Below are 18,638 nucleotides of genomic sequence, written 5' to 3'. Positions count from 1 at the left end.
CCTCATGCTTTAGATGCAAGGCAAATTAGTAAGAGCTGGGAATTGACACAAAATTCCTCTATGAACAGGATATTCCATAACTGTCCAGTGAAGTTGTTTTCCACTTGCCTCCAAAGCATCTAATACTGGGATAAAACTATGCCTTCATCCAACTAGACAAGCCATTTATCCATGAATTATAACTCCTGGCCACTGTGCTGGATTTAATACAGAACTATGGGCATGCCTACATGTGCATGTAAGTGCGCCTAAATGTAATGAATCTTATCTTAATGTGCATTAAGTGGGTTTAGGCAGCTGTCTACAAGAGCATGCATTAAAGCGCATTAATGCTGTGTGTGGATGGATTTGGGACTAAAGTTAGTGCCCAAGCCAGTCAACACACGCAGCATTAATTCGCTTTAAAAAGTCTACTTGTTCATTAATGCTCTTTAACTATTTGTCCTAAATTTGTTACCTGCATCAAATGCAGATATCAAGTTTAGGTGCAAATAGCCTAAAATTTGCTGTTTTTAATATGCATTAAAGGTGCGCATGTGTATATGTGCACCCTTAATCTGCATTCATTTAGGCTAAATTGCATTAAAGTGTCATGTGTAGACATGCCAAAGTGTAAGATGGTTTCCAAACCAGTCAATTAAAATTTTTCCTATGGTAAAATATTTAGGGCAGCAGCAGGTGTTAAACCTATATTGTCAAGAATTGTTAGGGGCCTGTATCTTAGCAATCAGCATAGCATAACTTCTCCTTTTGTAACATGGGTTAAGCAGTTTTTTATATAAATTTGGCTTTGCTTCTGAAAAGGTCTGGTTGAAAAATATTATAGTGAGATAAAATAGAAACCTTATTAAAAAGCTATGTAGCTAGACTAAGATTCCAGGATGTTTTAAGATGCAGCACGTATTTGGAACTACAGTGAGATGAAATGATATAAATAAAGATTTAATTTAGATATATTAATGTCCAGTAAAATTTCAATACTGAAAAAAGTCTTTACATTTCACAACTCTTACCTTAGAGAGCTATTAACTTCAAATGAGTGAGGGGTCTCTAAGGAAAAAGGGTCAGCTTTAAATCAGACTGTTTGACAACTTAAGAGCTGGAAATTGCTTGTTAGGTGATCTAAATAGAAAGGCATTCCTTTGAAGTGTACATAAATTTACCTGCCAGAATAAAGTATATTTCATTTCCATTCTATAAAGGAATGTCCTTGCTATGTATTGTGATATGAGAGCATTCTTGAATCAAGACTGTATTATCTCATACAGATATAAAAATTTTCCACTGACCTGACTTGACAGATGTTACCATTCAAACCATAAATGACCAAAGAACAAGCTTCAGTCATTAGCTTTCCTTTGATTCCTTCAGGTATACAAGATCTTTTCCCCATCACCGTTATTCCCACTTAGCCATAAGCAATTTTAAATTTTTTTATGTTTTATACTGGGAAAAAATTGTTTTTAAATCCCTGGGAAGCACTACTAGATAAATAATTGCCCCACAAGTGGAAGTTCAGAAATAAAATGTTTAATCTTTTTTAACATGTTAAATTAGGGAGTTGTTCAAGTTTCAGGAATGCACAGGAAAGTAAATGCTATAATCATGTCCATCGCCTCTTCCCACAAAAGTATAACCTGGTTGAGAGTCCCACCTAGATATTAGGACATTGAGGCTTGCAATAAGTACACATTTTCAGAACAGTTTAATTACATGTACTTTACCAACCAACCCTGTAATCAGCAAGTGATAGAAGGGTTCTTATATCAGTTCTTTCAAGGATTATCCATACTCAAGACTATCAGTAGGCTCTTCTACACCAGGTGCCGTTTTCTTACTCCTTCAAATCTATAAATTGCTTACAACTATGTCCAAAGATTCATATTAGGGCAACAAAGCATCACAGGCTTGCATTAGTTTGTCGCCTTAGAATTCTGTGCACATGGTATGGTATTTTTGTGCATGGAGACACCAAAATGAAGGAGTGAGTGAAAAACCCATTATCCTTGTTTGAAGTAGCCCTAATGGTTGTGCAACAAGTGAAAGGTAGAGGCTATTATTGGTCAACTGAGGGAAACCCCAAACTCTAGATACCTGCTAATCTGTTGATGCAAAAAAAACACACCACACAAACCGATTTTCTGAAGACTGCATTTGAATATCATAATATATATATGTGCATTTCAGTTTAATTTTTACAGATATAAACTCCTTTTTTAACCTGCATTTAAATTTTGGAGGCTTACATTTAAATTAAGGTAGCTTGTTTAATATTGGTTGTAACAGCAGGTGACAGTTAATATAAAAACAGCCAAAAGAAAAAAACATTTGATTTAAAAGATTTGACACGATCTCAAGGCAAGATCAAGAAACTATGAATTTAGATTTTCAGAAGAAAAAAGGGGATCTAACCCAACCCATTCACAGCCTCTTGCTGCTGGCTTCTTCATTCAGTGGTTTTGATAGTGGTCCCAGAGGGAGCTGTATTTTGCCTTTCTAGCTAAAATACTAGGTACTATAAACAACTGAAAGGACAAAAAATGGTGGCTTCAAGAATGAAAGATTGTTGAAGCTTCCAATGTCCTGTCTAGATCAGGCAAACAAAAGCACACACTAATGCTGGGAGTGCAAAAACAGGGGGAAGGAAGTGTAATGGTTAAAACCACTACTAGGTGCTGAAAAAAAAGTCAGGACAAATTATTTTGCAAAATTAGGAAAAACTGCAATTATAGATCAAACCCAGGTTAGCCGAATTAAGTTTTTGTTGCATATATAGATGTTTCATCCACACGCTTCAATCAACTCTTTAAGAGCAGAACTTAATGTCCAATGTACACGCGTCAGAGAAGGTAATTTTTTCTCCGTGCTTACATTAAATTTTCGTATCCAAATTTCCACTCGTACATTAAAAGCTTTAAGAAAAACAAAAGACACAGAGGGTGTTGCCATTTTTTTTTTTTTTTTTTTTTTAGCAGCAATGAAATATCACTAACCCCTTTTTTACATAACCGAATTCAAGTCACAACCAGAGGTGACTGCACCACAAAGTCACCAGGTACAAAACTGCTAGTTCATTTTAAATTAATATCTTGAAATTATTTTCCCCATTACATCCCTTTTTTTTTTTTTTTTTTTAATAAACAGCAAACATTTTGCTATTTTTTACATAGGCTAGCAGGCTTGTTTCAATATGAAAGTGCTAATTCATTTACAGATTTATCAGTTATGTAGTGCTACATTAAGTGTCCAATATTCTACATATGAACAATCTTGATAAATGGAAATGATGAAGATTAAGTAAGGCTATTTGATTACCTTATCTTATTTACATTAAAAGAATAGACATCCAACAGGAAGGAGAGTAAGGGAAAGAAATTGGGCAAATACTCATACTGCCACAGGTGTAAAAATTAAGTCGGCCTTCCGGTTTGTACTGTAAATGAGACATTTTAAGTAGTCCTGCAGCCCATGCCTATTTTTTCCTCAGAAAAAGAAAAGCTGCCATCATGACATCCCCTCTTGATTTCAGATTTCCAAAGTGTGTCATTTGAAGCTTTAAAGTCAAGTTCTTCCTATCTTCAGAAAACCTCTGGTTTGCTTTCCAGTATTAGGTTGCATGATCATGCCCCACTTCCTGGGGTTTTTGTCCAATCTATTTATCAATTAGTTTAGAGTGAGCTGTAGATAACATGAACCAGTTCTGGAACCACTATTGGGAGGAACACAAGCTCTTCACTACAATCACACAGTAGCAGGAAAAGAAGTGATAACTCAATTCATTCCTGGCGCTGGGCCTCCAAAATTGAATGAAGTTGGCACAACTGGAGCATTGAATTTGTATCCTCCATGCTTTTCAATCATTTTGGATTCTGAAAAACAAAATACTTGAGTGAACATCTACAAGATGCAACTATTTAGTACAGACCAACTCCCTTTTGATGACTGGCTACCACTTTCTGGTTTTAACTTTGCACACATGAAAAAAGACAAAATAAGGAGCACCTAGTTTTCAGAAAGTACTGAGCATCCAACCTGCTGAAAAAAAAATCAGGTTTCTTGAAGGTTTCTCAAGTTGGACACCTAAAAATGTAACAACCATTTTTGAAAACCTTGGCCAGTTTTATTATGATTATAAAGAAAATCAAAAATACTAAATCTCAAAATTTACATTTTATAAATGAAGTATTTCCAGAATTTCATATTACAGAAGGACTCAAATTTAACTGAAATTTAGTCTATTGAAACAGATTTCTACTGAACTTAAAGTAGTTAGAGTAATGAACTTTACACTTAATAAGTTCTCTCTAGGGACAGCAGTCAAGTCACTAATTTAAATTTTAATACAATGATGTTCCTGCTGAGATTCAACAATATGACTGCAAATATTAAAGAAAATAATGAGAAGACAGAAACGCCATTCTCTGCGAAATAAGAATGAGCACACAGATACACTGAAGTCTCTTATAAAAAGAGTTATCTTGAGGTTGCTAGGCTGCATAGTCCAATGAATGCTACAGAACAGCAGAGTAACAAAGAATGGGTGACCAAGGCATGAGCCCTGGCAGTGTTAGAGGTGCAAGAACATCAGCTGCTGTTGCTGCTGGCCCAGCTGCTGCCACTATTGAGGGCGTAAACCCTGACAGTTATGCCTCTGCTACAAAGACAAGAAGCACTTTGATTAGTTAACATCCCACCTACATTCTGAACATCAGTTCCCATTCTACCACTTAAGAGTCCACATCCATATCTCCATCTCTACCCTCACTAAAAGAACCAACTGTTTTGCCTGAATGGAGCATGTTTACCAACTGCACATTTTCATGTACTTTAAAGATCAATATAGGATGCAGCAGCTTTTGCAACATACAGCGTATGTACAAATTAAAAGCTGCCTGGTACAGTGCAAAGGGTAGCATACAGCTCTACTTCTACTTCAATTTGAGTGTTACAGTAGTCCAGGGGGAGACAATGACTCTGACTCAAATGTTTAACACCTACTGCCCAAACATACCATTTTCAGAAAGGAAATCTCCGAGTCTGAGGTATCTGAATTGTGTGTGTCTTCCTGCAAGTACCAAAGCCAGGCTGAACTTATCTGTGGGGTTATATGGCTTGCCCATGGCCCTTTGGGTTAGACCAGGGGTGTCAACCATACAGCCCATGAAGCCACCCTGTCTGGCGCACTGGACTACTGGCATGGGGCAGAGGAGTGGCCTGCCACAGAATAGTTACTGGCAGCAAGAGGGCAAGTGAGGATTGACACCTTTGCTGGTTGCCACTGCCACAGCCCTACCTCCTTAGTCAGCAGCCAGTTATATGCCTCATACTGAAGCTGGAGCTACTGCTATGGCAGGGGGCACACGGCAGCAGCAGCTCCATCTTGGGCATGGAACACATGGTGGCAGCAGTGGCAGCTCTGAACTAAGAAAAATGGCAGAAACTGGAGCCACTGCTGCCACAGCAGCTTCCCTGTGTCCCAGACCAGAGCTGCTCCCACTGCAGCAGCTTCCTTGTACCCCGGTCCAAAACCAGACCACAAAGAGCCCCACAATCCAGATCTGGCCCAGGACACAAAGCAATAAGAAAAGACTTATGGCTAGAATCTTATCCATTCCATGGACCCTTACGACAGGGCCTATGAAGCCTGAAATCTGCTCATTTATGGCTGTTCCTGTGCAGTACTTGACCAGCAGGGATGACTGCATTCTAACTTCTTCTAGCAAGGTGTGTTGGAAGTCGGCTTGGTGACAAGCCATCTAGGTAGATCACCCTGAACAGAGGCAACATTCCAAAGTCCTAATTCATGAAAAAGATTTACACATGCAGAGTTGACTAGAAGAGTCTTTGTTCATATAGTGAACGAGTGGGATGCATGGGCCCAAACTGAAACCTGTCCCCCAGACGAAGGATTCAGTAGGCAAGACCAGTGGTAGCCGGGCTTTGCTTCTGTAACTCCTGAGGTTCCTTGTACTTGGAGTTCTTTCTGTACTCCAAGTTGGTCTGTTTGACCTGCTCTGCCCTGATAAAGGAGGAAAAAACAGAAGGAACTTGGCAGGTGGTTCTTGCTGAAGGTGCAAAGCCATGAAAATTTTGCACACAGCTGTCCCTTTCGTCCAGCCAGCTAATAAAGTTAGGACTACTATGACAGCTTTGATGTGCCAGTTAGCTTTGCCCAAAGCAGGTTAACAAGCAAGAAAATAAAGAAGTTGCAGCCACGTCCTGGGGTCACAACAGCAAGTCTGAACTGCACATGTATTTCAAGAGAAGAAGTCTCGATTTAGTAAATAATTTACGGCTTCTTGATGTTACCTTGTCAAAAGGAAAATTAATGCTAGATTTATTCAAAATACAAACTAGTCACCCTCACCTCTGTCTGTCTGATTAACATGCAGAGTTTCTGGGGGAGAGAAACACAAAACCTGCTTTTTATGTGCAGCACCAAGTAAGTGAACACTTAAACCATAAAATGTAATTAATGATATAAAAACAAAAAGGTACCATGAGCTGCTCGCCTCTGATCTGCCAGAGTTGCTATGTCTTGTAATTGTTTTCTTTGCTCTTCATTAAGACCTTGTGTCAAAGCTTGGTACCACGCTGGGTTACGATTCTGAATTGCTATGAAGAAAAAAGCAGAATTAACTTCATTAAAATAGGCTCTCATTAAGAATTTGATCTCTCACACTTCTAAGCCAAATGTTGGACTTGGAGGGAATAAAAGCAACAATGTGTGATGCTTTGAGGGTTTTATTGTAGTATTTCTGTTTTTAATGTGTCCGTGCTGTTATAACATTGTCCACCTCAGTTTCCATAATTAGTCTGTCTCAGGGAAGGAAGTGGTAAGTCCCAGAGCTGCCTACATGCAGGACAAGACTAAAGCAGTGGTTCTCAACATTTTTATACCAAGAACCATTTGTAAACATTCATTACTAGTCTCAACCCAGTGCCCCTCACTCCCCAGCTCCCCAGTGTGTGGGGCAAGGGATGAATTTTTTATTTTTTTTGGGGGGGGGGGGGGGGAGGGGGGGGAGGAGCGGGGAGCATGGGGGATCCCAAGCAGCCCCTTGTAGGCTGGAACTTTGACAGCCTGCAAGGGAAAAGCAATGGTTTTCCACATTTTTCTCCTTTAAAGGAGAATCCATTTTTAAAGTTTGTTGAATTTTTTAAAGTTTGTTTGCAATCCTTTCATATATTCTTGCAACCCACTTTTGTGTCACAATGCATGGGTTGAGAAATGCTGGACTAGAAGGATCTTCAGCATCAAGACAACTTGAATAGCCTTGTTGATGCTTCAGATGGGTTTGGTACTTCTCCATGGGGCAAATGCCTTGGAGGCATCAATGGGATAATCATCACAGAGATTATCAAGACAATGAACAGGATGAACAAAGGTCAGTGTTTGGCCGGTGTCTAGTCTGGAGGAGACCAGCTGAGCAGTGCTGGATCTCAGGAGCTGGGAAGACCAGAAAGAGATGAGCTGAGTTAGCTCAGGGGTGCTCAGGGCTGTACAGGCTAGAATGAGGGACAAAGGCACTGCTTAACCCTTTGAAGGGGTCTGTTCTTTGGCCTTTGCCCCAGTGCAAATCTTTATTAAAGAGAAGCTGTCTGTTTTGCTACTTGGAACTTAGGTTGCACTTGTTCCTCAACAAGAAAAATTTTGCTCTCTAGGAGCTGAACAGGAAGTCAGCTCTGAGTCTAAGCCACAGACACAGGTAGGGTCAGGAATCAAAAGGCCAGGGTCTCAGGGTGGAAAGAGCCAAGGTTTCTCCATTGCTCTAGCAGCCATACCTAGACTGACTTCAGGGCACAGGCCAGTAGTGGGGAGGGGAACATGTCACCCCTGACAGAGCCATCCCCGCTGCCGGCAGTGGCTTCTGTGGGTGCTCACCAGCCCCATCCCTGCTGGCTTCTGCGGGTGCTCACCAGCCCCATCCCTGCTGGCTTCTGCGGGTGCCCCCCAGACTCAGGGGCACCAGTTGCCCATGCTTCAGGGGGCATTCTTAGACACCAGGCAAGGAAACAGCAGACCCAAGCCAGTACCCGCACAAGGGGACTCCTAAGTTTTTGGAGATGTCAACTTTAGCATGACCTTAAAAACCATCCTAAAAACAATGGGAAATGCCTCAGAAATATTAACCATCCCTTGTGGAAATACGTTCAGTGCTCCTTACCCTACTCTTACTAATTCTCTAAAGAACAAACTACGTTTTAAAAACATAGTGGAGGAAACAAAAATAAATCTTTCATTAAATACTAAAGTTAAAAACACAAAAATTGTCTCCTCCCCACCACAGACAACAAAAAGCAATCATTCATACTTTGAAAAATTGATTTAAATATTTGATATTCATCAACAGGGTTGTCTTCATCATCAATAATTGTAGAGTAGCCTTCCAATGCAGTTTCTTCTGCATCATCTTCTTCCCAGTCCTCATCATCTCCATCTTCTCCTGCCTGTTTTGCCAGAATCTCTAGGTATTCTTGTCCATCTTCATCAATATCATCTTCATCACTCCCTAATTCTTCTGTAAAGTAAATGTCACAGAAAAGGATTCTTTATAAATAATGAAATAATTAGATTTTTATCTTCAAAATAAAAATGCAGCTTAAGCAAGATGCATTATACAATTCAGCAATGGAATCAATAACACTTTTTCAGACTGACAGGAATCTGCTCCCCTCCAGTTTGCCTCTCCTATAGGCCTGAGCAGTAAGAAAGACATGTATTCCTGCTCCAAGAACCTAGCTAATAAAATGTTCATATGGGAAATTTTGAGGACTTAGTGCATATAGCACTTTTCAGGAATTTAAGCAAGATCTTTCTACCACTCTGCAACCCTTCCTCCCCCTTCCCCCACAAGAAATTTAGAAACTAAATTAGACAAATAAAGATGACAAGGAAAAATGAGGGGACAACGGTAGAAGAGTTGAGAGATACAATTTGTAATGCCATGCACTTTATCTTCTGATGATCTAATAATTTTGTTCAAAAAGAAGTCTAACAGTAAGACAGGTAACAAACAAGTCAGCAACAGAATGGAAAAAAAAGTGGGTCCAAGCCATGAAAGACAGTGTGGACTCATGGTACATGAGTAGTGGTGAACTTTTTTTTCCTGTAACAAAGGCAAAAAAGGTGAAAGCAAACAGAGAAGGAAGAAACAGCTACGTGAAAAAGAGTATGAAGAACATTGAGAGGGGGTGGAGAAGGGTGGCAGCGAAGATATGTAGGTACACAAAACCACAAAAGGACTTAAAAAGTGACAGACAGATTAGAATGATGGGGAGAAAAGAGAAGAAAATAAATTATCCCCCTTCTGAAAAGCAAGGGATATCCCAATGCAGTAGGCTGAAAGAGACCCCAGAAAGAAGAATCCTAACAATCTCCATGCTTAAAAAACATTCCTACTTTTTACAAAAATCAGGGGGAAAAATTGGTGGCTGTACCCAGAAGGGTGAAATAGTCTTCAAAACTTCTTCACAAACTTTATGCCTGGAAGTAAAGCATTCTGAAGAAAGGAAATGGGTGCCCCCAAACTCCAGAAATAAGGAACAGAATGTCCCACAGTTCAGATGACTGCATACAGAGTCTATGGAAAAATGCCACTTATCAGTATCGTTTCAGTTCCCTTACCTGTTTCGTCATCATCTTCAGCTTCATCATCATCATCACTGTCATTTTCGTGCTCTGCATGGCAAGCATATGCTCTTTTCAGTCCATTAAATAAAAGGATAAAAGCTGGCAGGATTTGCCCCACAACTTGATTTAAAACTGGTGGTATTTGTTCCAGATCAATAAGAGCACACAAGCCCAGTACGCACATCTTTCTATCATGAAGTCTAAAATACAACAAAAGAGCCACACATTTAATATATATTCAATTTCCAGGATTTTTTTTTTCAAAGAGAGCTGCTGCACTATCCAAACTTACCCTAAGAAACAGTCTACATCATTAAGCCACTGTGTAATGAAGTGATTTGTGACCGGCTCCACGTTATTGGGAAAACGAAGATTTTCCAAGGTATTTAATAGTAGATGAGGACTGTAATACAAAGCAGCAATGGCAACCTGGAGGCACATTGTTCTCAGTTCACTTGTTTTTACTTCTCTGGTCAGTCTTTCCAGAGCAGCTTCCACAAACGATGGTATACACTAGAAGATAAAGAACCATTACAGTTTGATGTTTCAATGTCTCAAGAGCCATAACCTCCCACCACCGGGTTTAGAAGCACAAGGTAGTTGGAAATTTCTGTATTTGCTTATACGATGGTGCATGACTCTGGATATGCAAGTTATTACATATCTGAGCTATACCTACCTGATTTAGATATGCAGAGGAAGCATAACAAGAAAAAATACAGGCATATCAAACCTTAAGTTGATGGTAGAAGATAAACCAGCACCGATTCCGTAATACAAATGATAAAAAGCTGAGCCACACTATATGCAGTAGTTAGGCCTGTAACGTTATCCATGGTACACAAACTACATTTATTATTGCTACTACTATATAGCTAAATGGAAGTGCCTAATAATTAAGTAATTCTGCTTTATACTTTTAATACTAATAACTCCAGTACAATGTGTGTGCTAGTAAAACTATTGCAAATAGTTTTAACATTGATAACTCTGGAAAAAAGAAGCTGCCAGTTCAACTCAGGAATCCAGTGGCTTCAATCTCACTCTTCATTCTGGTTTAGTATTTGACCCTTCTCCATGTGCACAAGATTTAAATTTAGAACATACAATTCAGCAGCTAAAAAGATCTACGCTCTTCCTAAAACTATATTCCCACACTTATGAAAATGCTGTAGAATATGCAGTATCTGCACTGCTGGAGACTGAGTATATAGCATGCATTTTTTCAACCCTATCAGAGGAGGCAAAAACTGCTTCATAACACTACGTTTGCAGTGTAAGATCTCAGAAGCGCCCTAGTTTTGCTAAAGTGATAGGGTGTCTCATGTGGAAAAATATTTAACCAAATCACGTTACAGAATGATGACTTTTTAATCACAAAACTTTGAAGACATCAAGCAGCTGGTTATTACTAACCTGATCAATGCCACGCCCTTTACACTGTAGAATGATTACTTCTAACAGCTTTGCCGCATGACATTCTGCATCTTCTCCTGCAACTCCTGTAAGAACCTGAAAAATATTAGACTATTGTAGACTCTATGCAAGAAGGAAAAAGGTGTTTTCTATACTCATGCTTCAACAGATCAATCAACAATCAAGACAACACTAAGATGTGGTCACAGACACTAAGATGTGGGGGAACGTGGGCACGCTAGAAGGGAGGAATAGGCTACAATTGGACCTAGACAGGTTACAGGGGCGGGTGGATGAGAACAGGATGTGTTTCAACACAGACAAGTGCAAGGTGCTGCACCTGGGGAGGAAGAACCAGCAGTATACCTACAGGCTGGGGAACTCCCTTCTTAGCAGAGGCAGAAAAGGATCTTGGAATCATTACTGATGCCAAAATGAACATGGGCCAGCAATGTGGGGACGCGGTCAGGAAGGCCAACCATACCTTGTCATGCATCCACAGATGCATCTCGAACAGGTCCAAGGTGATCCTCCCACTCTATGTGACACTGGTCAGGCTGCAGCTGGAGTACTGCGTCCAGTTCTGGGCGCCGCACTTCAAGAGGGATGTGGACAACATGGAGACGGTCCAGAGGAGGGCCACTCACATGATCAGGGGGCAACAGGGCAGGCCCTACGAGGGGAGGCTAAGGGACATGAACCTGTTCAGCCTCCACAAGAGAAGGCTGAGGGGGCATCTAGTGGCCTGTTACAAACTAGTCAGAAGAGACCAGCAGGCACTGGGGGAGTCCCTGTTCCCCCGAGCATTACTAGGAGTGACTAGGAACAACGGTCACAAGCTGGCAGAGGGTAGATTCAGACTAGACATCAGGAGGCGCTATTTCACCGTCAGGCTAGGATCTGGAACCAGCTTCCAAGAGAAGTGGTGCTGGCTCCTACCCTGGGGGTCTTTAAGAGGAGACTAGATGTACACTTTGCTGGGGTAGTTTGACCCCAGTACTCTTTTCTGCCATGGCAGGGGGTTAAACTTGACGATCTCCGCACATCCCTTCCAACCCTGCCAACTATGAAACTGTGCCGACCTCATTAAAATGCCATTAAAACCAACTCCCATCACAGAAAATGCATAAATAAAAAAAGAAAAAAAGCAAAGTTTAAGATCACAACTGGAGACTGATAAGCAAAGAAAAGCCAATAGGTTGCATCTGAACTCATCTTGGGCTGAATATAAAGCTCACAAGAGAACTTGAGAGCGAAAAAGTTTAACTGCTAGTCTGAAGTCAGGCAGAAGGCAGGGCAGGATGGCACTTCAATCTTTATGGCGCCACCCTCTCCTAACATTAGTGAGGATTTAGTTAAGGAGCTTCTGGAGGGGCTGGACGTATTCAAGTCAGCCGGTCCAGATGATCTCCACCCTAGAGTTCTAAAGGAACTGGCCCAGGTCATTGCAAGTCCCCTGGCACGGCTTTACGAGCACTCGTGGTGCTCTGGAGAGGTACCGGAGGACTGGAAGAGGGCCAATGTGGTTCCCATCTTCAAAAAAGGGAGGAGGGAGGACCCGGGAAATTATAGGCCAGTTAGTCTTACCTCGATCCTAGACAAACTGTTTGAGAAAATTATTCTGGCACACATCCAGGAGGGTCTAGCAGGGGACTGCATGCTTAGGGGCAACCAACACGGGTTCATCAGTGGCAGGTCCTGTCAGACCAACCTGGTGGCCTTTTACGATCAGATCACCAGATCATTAGATGCAGGGGTAGCAGTGGACATAGTCTTCCTGGACTTCCGGAAGGCTTTTGACACTGTCTCTCACCCCGTTCTCATTAAGAAACTGGAGGGCTGTGGCGTAGACACCCACACAGTCAAATGGGTCGCCAACTGGCTGGAGGGCCGCACCCAGAGGGTGGTAGTGGATGGGTCCTTCTCAACCTGGAAGGGCGTGGGCAGTGGGGTTCCGCAGGGCTCGGTCCTCGGGCCCGCACTGTTCAACATCTTCATCAGTGATTTGGACGAGGGGGTAAAAAGCACCCTGTTCAAATTTGCTGATGACACTAAGATGTGGGGGGACGTGGGCACACTAGAAGGAAGCAACAGGATACAATCAAACCTAGACAGGTTACAAGGGTGGGCGTATGAGAATAGGATGGATTTCAACACAGACAAGTGCAAGGTGATGCACCTGGGGAGGAACAACCGGCACCACACCTACAGGTTGGGGAACTCCCCTCTTGTCAGCACGGAGGTGGAAAGGGATCTGGGGGGTCATCATTGACTCCAAGATGCACATGGGCCGGCAGTGTGGGGAGGCAGTTAGGAAGGCCAACCGCACCTTGTCATGCATCCACAGATGCATCTCGAGCAGGTCCAAAGAGGTGATCCTCCCCCTCTATGCAGCACTGGTCAGGCTACAGCTGGAGTACTGCGTCCAGTTCTGGGCGCCACGCTTCAAGAGGGATGTGGACAGCATGGAGAGGGTCCAGAGGATGGCCACTCGTATGGTCAGGGGACAACAAGGCAGCCTCCATGAGGAGAGGCTGCGGGACCTGAACCTGTTCAGCCTCCAAAAGAGAAGGCTGAAGGGGGATCTTGTGGCCTGTTATAAACTAGTCAGGGGGGATCAGCAGGCATTGGGGAAGTCACTGTTTCCCCGAGCACCGCCAGGAGTGACCAGGAATAACGGTCACAAGCTAGCAGAGGGTAGGTTTAGGTTAGACATCAGGAGGCACTATTTCACAGTCAGGGCGGCTAGGGCCTGGAACCAACTTCCAAGGGATGTGGTGCAGGCTCCTACCCTGGGGGGTTTTAAGAGGAGGTTAGATGAACACCTTGCTGGGGTCATTTGACCCCAGTACTCTTTCTTGCCATGGCAGGGGGTCGGACTAGATGATCTGTTCAAGTCCCTTCCGACCCTAGAAACTATGAAATATCCTTCTGCCAAGAGACCTGGAGTAAAAATAGTATTTGTATTTTCTCACAAACTGGAAAACTGTATACTAGAGAAAATTACCATTAGGTGGGTTCATAACAGGCTGAATAACCTCAAGCAAAGAGTAATTTTTAACAGATCAATGTCAGACTGGCAAGAAGTCTCAAGTTAGATTCAAATGGGGGTCTGTTCTAAATTCAGCATTTCACTTTATTTTTTTACTAAGGACTCAGATGCAAGAATAGAACAGATTCCAAGGGAACCTGAAAAATTAGAGAACTAGGCTATAAACAACATGAAATTCAACACAAGCAAACGTAATGTACTATGTATAAAGGACGAAAAAAACAAATACAATACGCTGGCAGTAGCAATATCTAGAAGGATTTGGGTGCCATCATGGATCACAATACTTAGCATCACACTCTGAAACATGCCATCACAAAAAAAAAAAATGCATCTTTGAATTGTATTAGCAGCAACGAGGTGTTCAAGTCAGGGGAGGCAAGAGTACCAATCCACTCAGCACTGTTTAGATTTTATCTGGAGCATTCTGTCCAGTTTCGAGCACTGTATTTTCAGAACTATGCAGAGAATGAGTTTAAAATAGAGAAAAACAAATTTAGATTTTAACACAGGAAAAGCGTCCTAACTGTAAAAAACAGGACAGTGGAAAAAACTGTCCAGGGAAGTTGTGGAATTGCCCTAACTGAAGATTTTCAAGAAGTTTGATAAGCATCTGTTTGGGAGCGTTTAGGAACAACAAATCTTAAATCAGTGCTGGCAGTTGGACTTCATGACCTTTTAGGTCATCTCCAACTTTATGATTATGTGAGTGGGGTGGAAGAGTGGTATATGTGAGTGCATAAGCAATCGCACAAAGTTCTTTGGGTAATCTTTTATCAGGCCAACTAACATCTAAAGCAGTCAACCCAGGGGCGGGCAATTACTTTGGGCAGAGGGCTGCTTAACCAGTTTTAGCAGGCTGTCAAGGGCCGCATGGGTAGCCCCACCCCTTGACAGGTGCCCCACCCCGGTCACCATCTTGGGACCAATGCCCCAGGGCTAGCAGCAGTGGGGCCTGAAGCGGGGTGCAGGCTGGCAGTGATCCATGGAGCTGGGCTGGGCTGCACCAGCAGGGGAGGGGGAAGCTGGCTCAGCTCCATAGAGCCCCTGCCAGCTGGGACCCTGCGCTCTTGCCACCCTGCTCTGGGCCCCGCTAGCACTGACCCCATGCTCCCACTGGCTCCCCAACCACTCACACCCAGTCCCCCCCACAGCCCCACAGTACAGGCAGGGAGCAGCGCTCAACCGTGACCCCCTGCTTGCTGTTAGGGAAGAAGCTGGCATTGAGCATAGGGAAAAGTGGCCTCTCGCCCACCCCATGGCTGGCACTTCCTGCTGCAGGCGCTCGCAGCCCACGTAGGGCTGTCTGGAGCAGGCACAGGCAGTCCCAGGCAGGTTACGAGCGGCTGCAGCATGAGGTTCCCTGTGCCTGCTCTGGACAGCCCCGCGTGGGCTGTGAGTGGCTGCAGCAGGGAGTGCCAGCCATGGGGCAGGAGAGGGGCTGCTTTTCTCCGTGTAGGGAAGGAGCCCAGGGAAAAGCTGAGTGCGGGGGAAAAAAGCAGCCTCTCGCCTGCCCCATGGCTGGTGCTCCCTGCTGCAGCCACTCGCAGCCCACACAGGGCTGTCTGGAGCAGGCACAGGCAGCCCCATGTGGGCTGCAAGCAGCTGCAGCATTGGGCGCCAGCCATGGGGTGAGGAAGGGGCTGCTCCACCCCATCCAGGCTCCTTCCCTGCCTGGGGCCACCCCCCAACTTACCTGCAGTTCTAGCACGGGGCAGCCATGTGCTCCCAGGCCAGAAGCCCCATCTGGGGCTTCTGGCTAAGGGGTCAGGGCCAGGTGGGCCCCGCTGTTGTTGGAGCCTGCTGGGCTTCCCTTGGGTCCTACTGTCCTTGGTTCTTGTCATTTTTGACAGGAACCAAGGGCAGAGAAATATTAATTTTCTACATTTTTTAGGGGCCCCGTGGGCCGGATAGAATGGCCTCGCGGGCTGAATCGGGCCTACAGGCCATATTTTGCCCATCCCTGAGTTAACCCTTTTCTCTCGTAAGTTCTCTTGTGAGCTTTATATTCAGCCGCAGATGAGTTCAGATTTTAGTTGCCCTAATAAAAGATATCAGACTTACCCAAATGACATTGTCTGCCTATGCCCTTAGACCAACAAGGCTACAACCAATACACCTTGAACCATGGAAAGGTAATTATGCAGAGTTGTGAAAAGTCATTTTTAAAAGAGTTCAGTTGTCTAATCAGACCAGCAATTACCATACAATTTAGGTGACTAATCGTATACTCCTAACAGTGAATCTCAAGCAGTGAATGCAAACAGCTAGGTAGCAAACTAATAGTCTAAAGTATGTTTACCAATGCCACTCAATTATAGGCGAACACACTGATAAAAATCAACCTAATTTGCAAACACAAGTATTTCATGATGAAATTCAAACTTCCAACCAAGAGGGAATACCATGGACATTTCAGTGTAAACCAGGAGTTGGCAATCTACAGCCTCAGGCTAGTGTACCTGGGAGCTGGGCTTCCAAAGTGTTTTGGGTGCAGGGCCTGCAATAGGAGAAGCTACAGCAGCTGTGACTCTATGGAATGGGCTGGGTTGGAGGCAGCCCATGCTTGGCACTAAGATCCCTTAGAACAGCGCCCCCACTTTCCCCCCAAAATGTTACCAACTCTGGTTCTGTGCAGCCTGCACCATACTGGCTCCACGTGGGCTGGGGCCAGCACATGCTGCATGCAGCAAGTAGCACTGTGGGCCAGACGATACAGCTCTGCAGGCCACATCTGTGATACCTGCTATAAAGCATGTCTTATATTTAGTATGAAGGCATACATTTCACATCGGTTGGTCACAGGGACCTACGTACCTTTTTGCACATACTGTAGATCATTTCAAGATATTTTGTGTCAGACAGAAGAGTACCTGTGTCAACAGTAACATAGTTGTGCAAGAGAGGCATCATATCTGTATTAAACAAAAGCAGTCAGTTAGCTGTTAAACATATCTTTCCTATGACTAGCTGTTATTTACAGCTTTCAGTCTGTTTTTAAGATGTCAGACACAGAGAGGTTGGCCAACATACTAGACTATCACCTGAAAAGTGGAGTTATAAACAGCTTAAAATAAAACAGCTTTCGTCACCAGCATAATAAAATAACATATAGCAAATATAGTGTCCTTTGGCTATTCTTTAAATGAAGACACATTTCATTTTATATCTGGAATCAAATTTATGAAACCCACTATCCTTGGGCCTTATTTTTTAATCAAGGCTTCTTACCAGTAAAATAATCAAAGCCATCTTGCTGAAAGACTTCAAAGACAAGAGGCAAAAGCTGCCACATCTGTGCAGAGACTTGCTGACAGGTCAGACTGTGAGCCAAGGAAAATATCTCCTCATAAAATTCTGAAACATAAGGAATTCTTCGTTAAATTGAATGTTGATCACATAGATTTCAATTAAGACCAAAAAAAAAGGTGCAGGTACCTAAAACATGCTGCTGTAAAACTGTTCCAATTACTTGCAAACAGATCCCTTCCAACTGCTGGGTAATCTGAAAAAAGAGGGTTAAATTAATTCCAAACACTTCAAAATTGGGATTAAATACACAGTTTAAAATCAAAATCCTTTTAGAAAGTTTTATCTAAAGTAAATTGTTTTTTTAGAAGATGACACAAAATTACAAATCTTAAAGGAAGTCCTAGCATTAGAACACCAAATACATTACAGCTATACACTTACAGTTGATGATGTCAGTCTTTCTAACAGAACCTTTTTGGTGGAACACCATTACTCTTTGGGTGTTGGAGGAAACATATTTCAAGGTTTCTTACTTATGTTTGCTGTAAGGCTTGTTCTTTTAATTTTTTTCAGAAAAATATTTTAGTCTTCATAAAACTAATACCGAGGTGCTCAACCCCTGGCCTGCAAGCCAGATCTGGCCCCCAGTGCCATGTCATCCATCCTGTAAGGGCTCCTCATGGATCAGTGGGGAGCCCCACAGGCCACGGCCCTGTGCACTAGATTGGACACATAATGCAGTGTGGGGCGTGATCTCAAAATGTAAAGCCAGGGGATGGCAGCACAGAGCCCAGAGACTGATCGTAGCAGGTTGGACCAGGTGGAGGTAGTGCAGTGTCCAAACCAGCCCATGGACAGGCCCCAGGCCCCTCATCTGACCCATGGGGCTAACATATTAGACCCAACTCGTATAAAATATCTGCATATCTAATATAACAGCAAAGAAAACCACTGAGTTGGGAAAAAAATCCCTGTCCCACAGAACTCAGATTTCAAGAATCTACCCGATTCAGACCAGACACTTCAATTTCTGTCTCTTATCTCTAGTGTGTGCCCCAACCACCAAGCTACTGAGTCAGTCTCTCTTTCCCCAGTGAATAAACTGATAAGAACAGATTGAACTTTATCAGTAGATGCTTAGAACTGTGAATCCAAAAAGATGACAAAGCCAGCAGGGAAATACAGATCGCCCAAGTGAGGAACTAACCTAAGAGGGATGGGGGTGAGGAGGGGAACGCAACTAGGTTACACAAAATACAATGTTAGCCAACTAAGCCCAACTAA

General features: G+C 43.0%; 1 protein-coding gene across 1 annotated transcript in view; it reads right to left on the bottom strand.

Annotated features, from left to right (window-relative positions):
* Nucleotides 1–1,508: 1,508 nt before the first annotated feature.
* IPO7 (importin 7) overlaps nt 1,509–18,638 on the bottom strand; it is a 52,964-nt gene continuing 35,834 nt past the window's right edge. The window contains exons 17-25 of the mRNA XM_090032675.1: nt 17,541–17,607; nt 17,334–17,459; nt 16,920–17,017; nt 11,051–11,146; nt 9,927–10,147; nt 9,629–9,834; nt 8,316–8,522; nt 6,499–6,615; nt 1,509–3,869 (exon numbers count right to left, since the gene is read on the bottom strand). Of these exons, the coding sequence (XP_089888801.1) occupies nt 3,772–3,869; nt 6,499–6,615; nt 8,316–8,522; nt 9,629–9,834; nt 9,927–10,147; nt 11,051–11,146; nt 16,920–17,017; nt 17,334–17,459; nt 17,541–17,607 (1,236 nt within the window). The 3' untranslated portion in view covers nt 1,509–3,771. The remainder of the gene's footprint in view (nt 3,870–6,498; nt 6,616–8,315; nt 8,523–9,628; nt 9,835–9,926; nt 10,148–11,050; nt 11,147–16,919; nt 17,018–17,333; nt 17,460–17,540; nt 17,608–18,638) is intronic.

Source organism: Crocodylus siamensis, chromosome 2 (assembly GCF_052110815.1).
Source record: "Crocodylus siamensis isolate JL-2025a chromosome 2, ASM5211081v1, whole genome shotgun sequence".
In the NCBI taxonomy this organism is placed as follows: Eukaryota; Metazoa; Chordata; order Crocodylia; family Crocodylidae; genus Crocodylus; species Crocodylus siamensis.
This window is presented reverse-complemented; position numbering and strand designations above follow the sequence as displayed.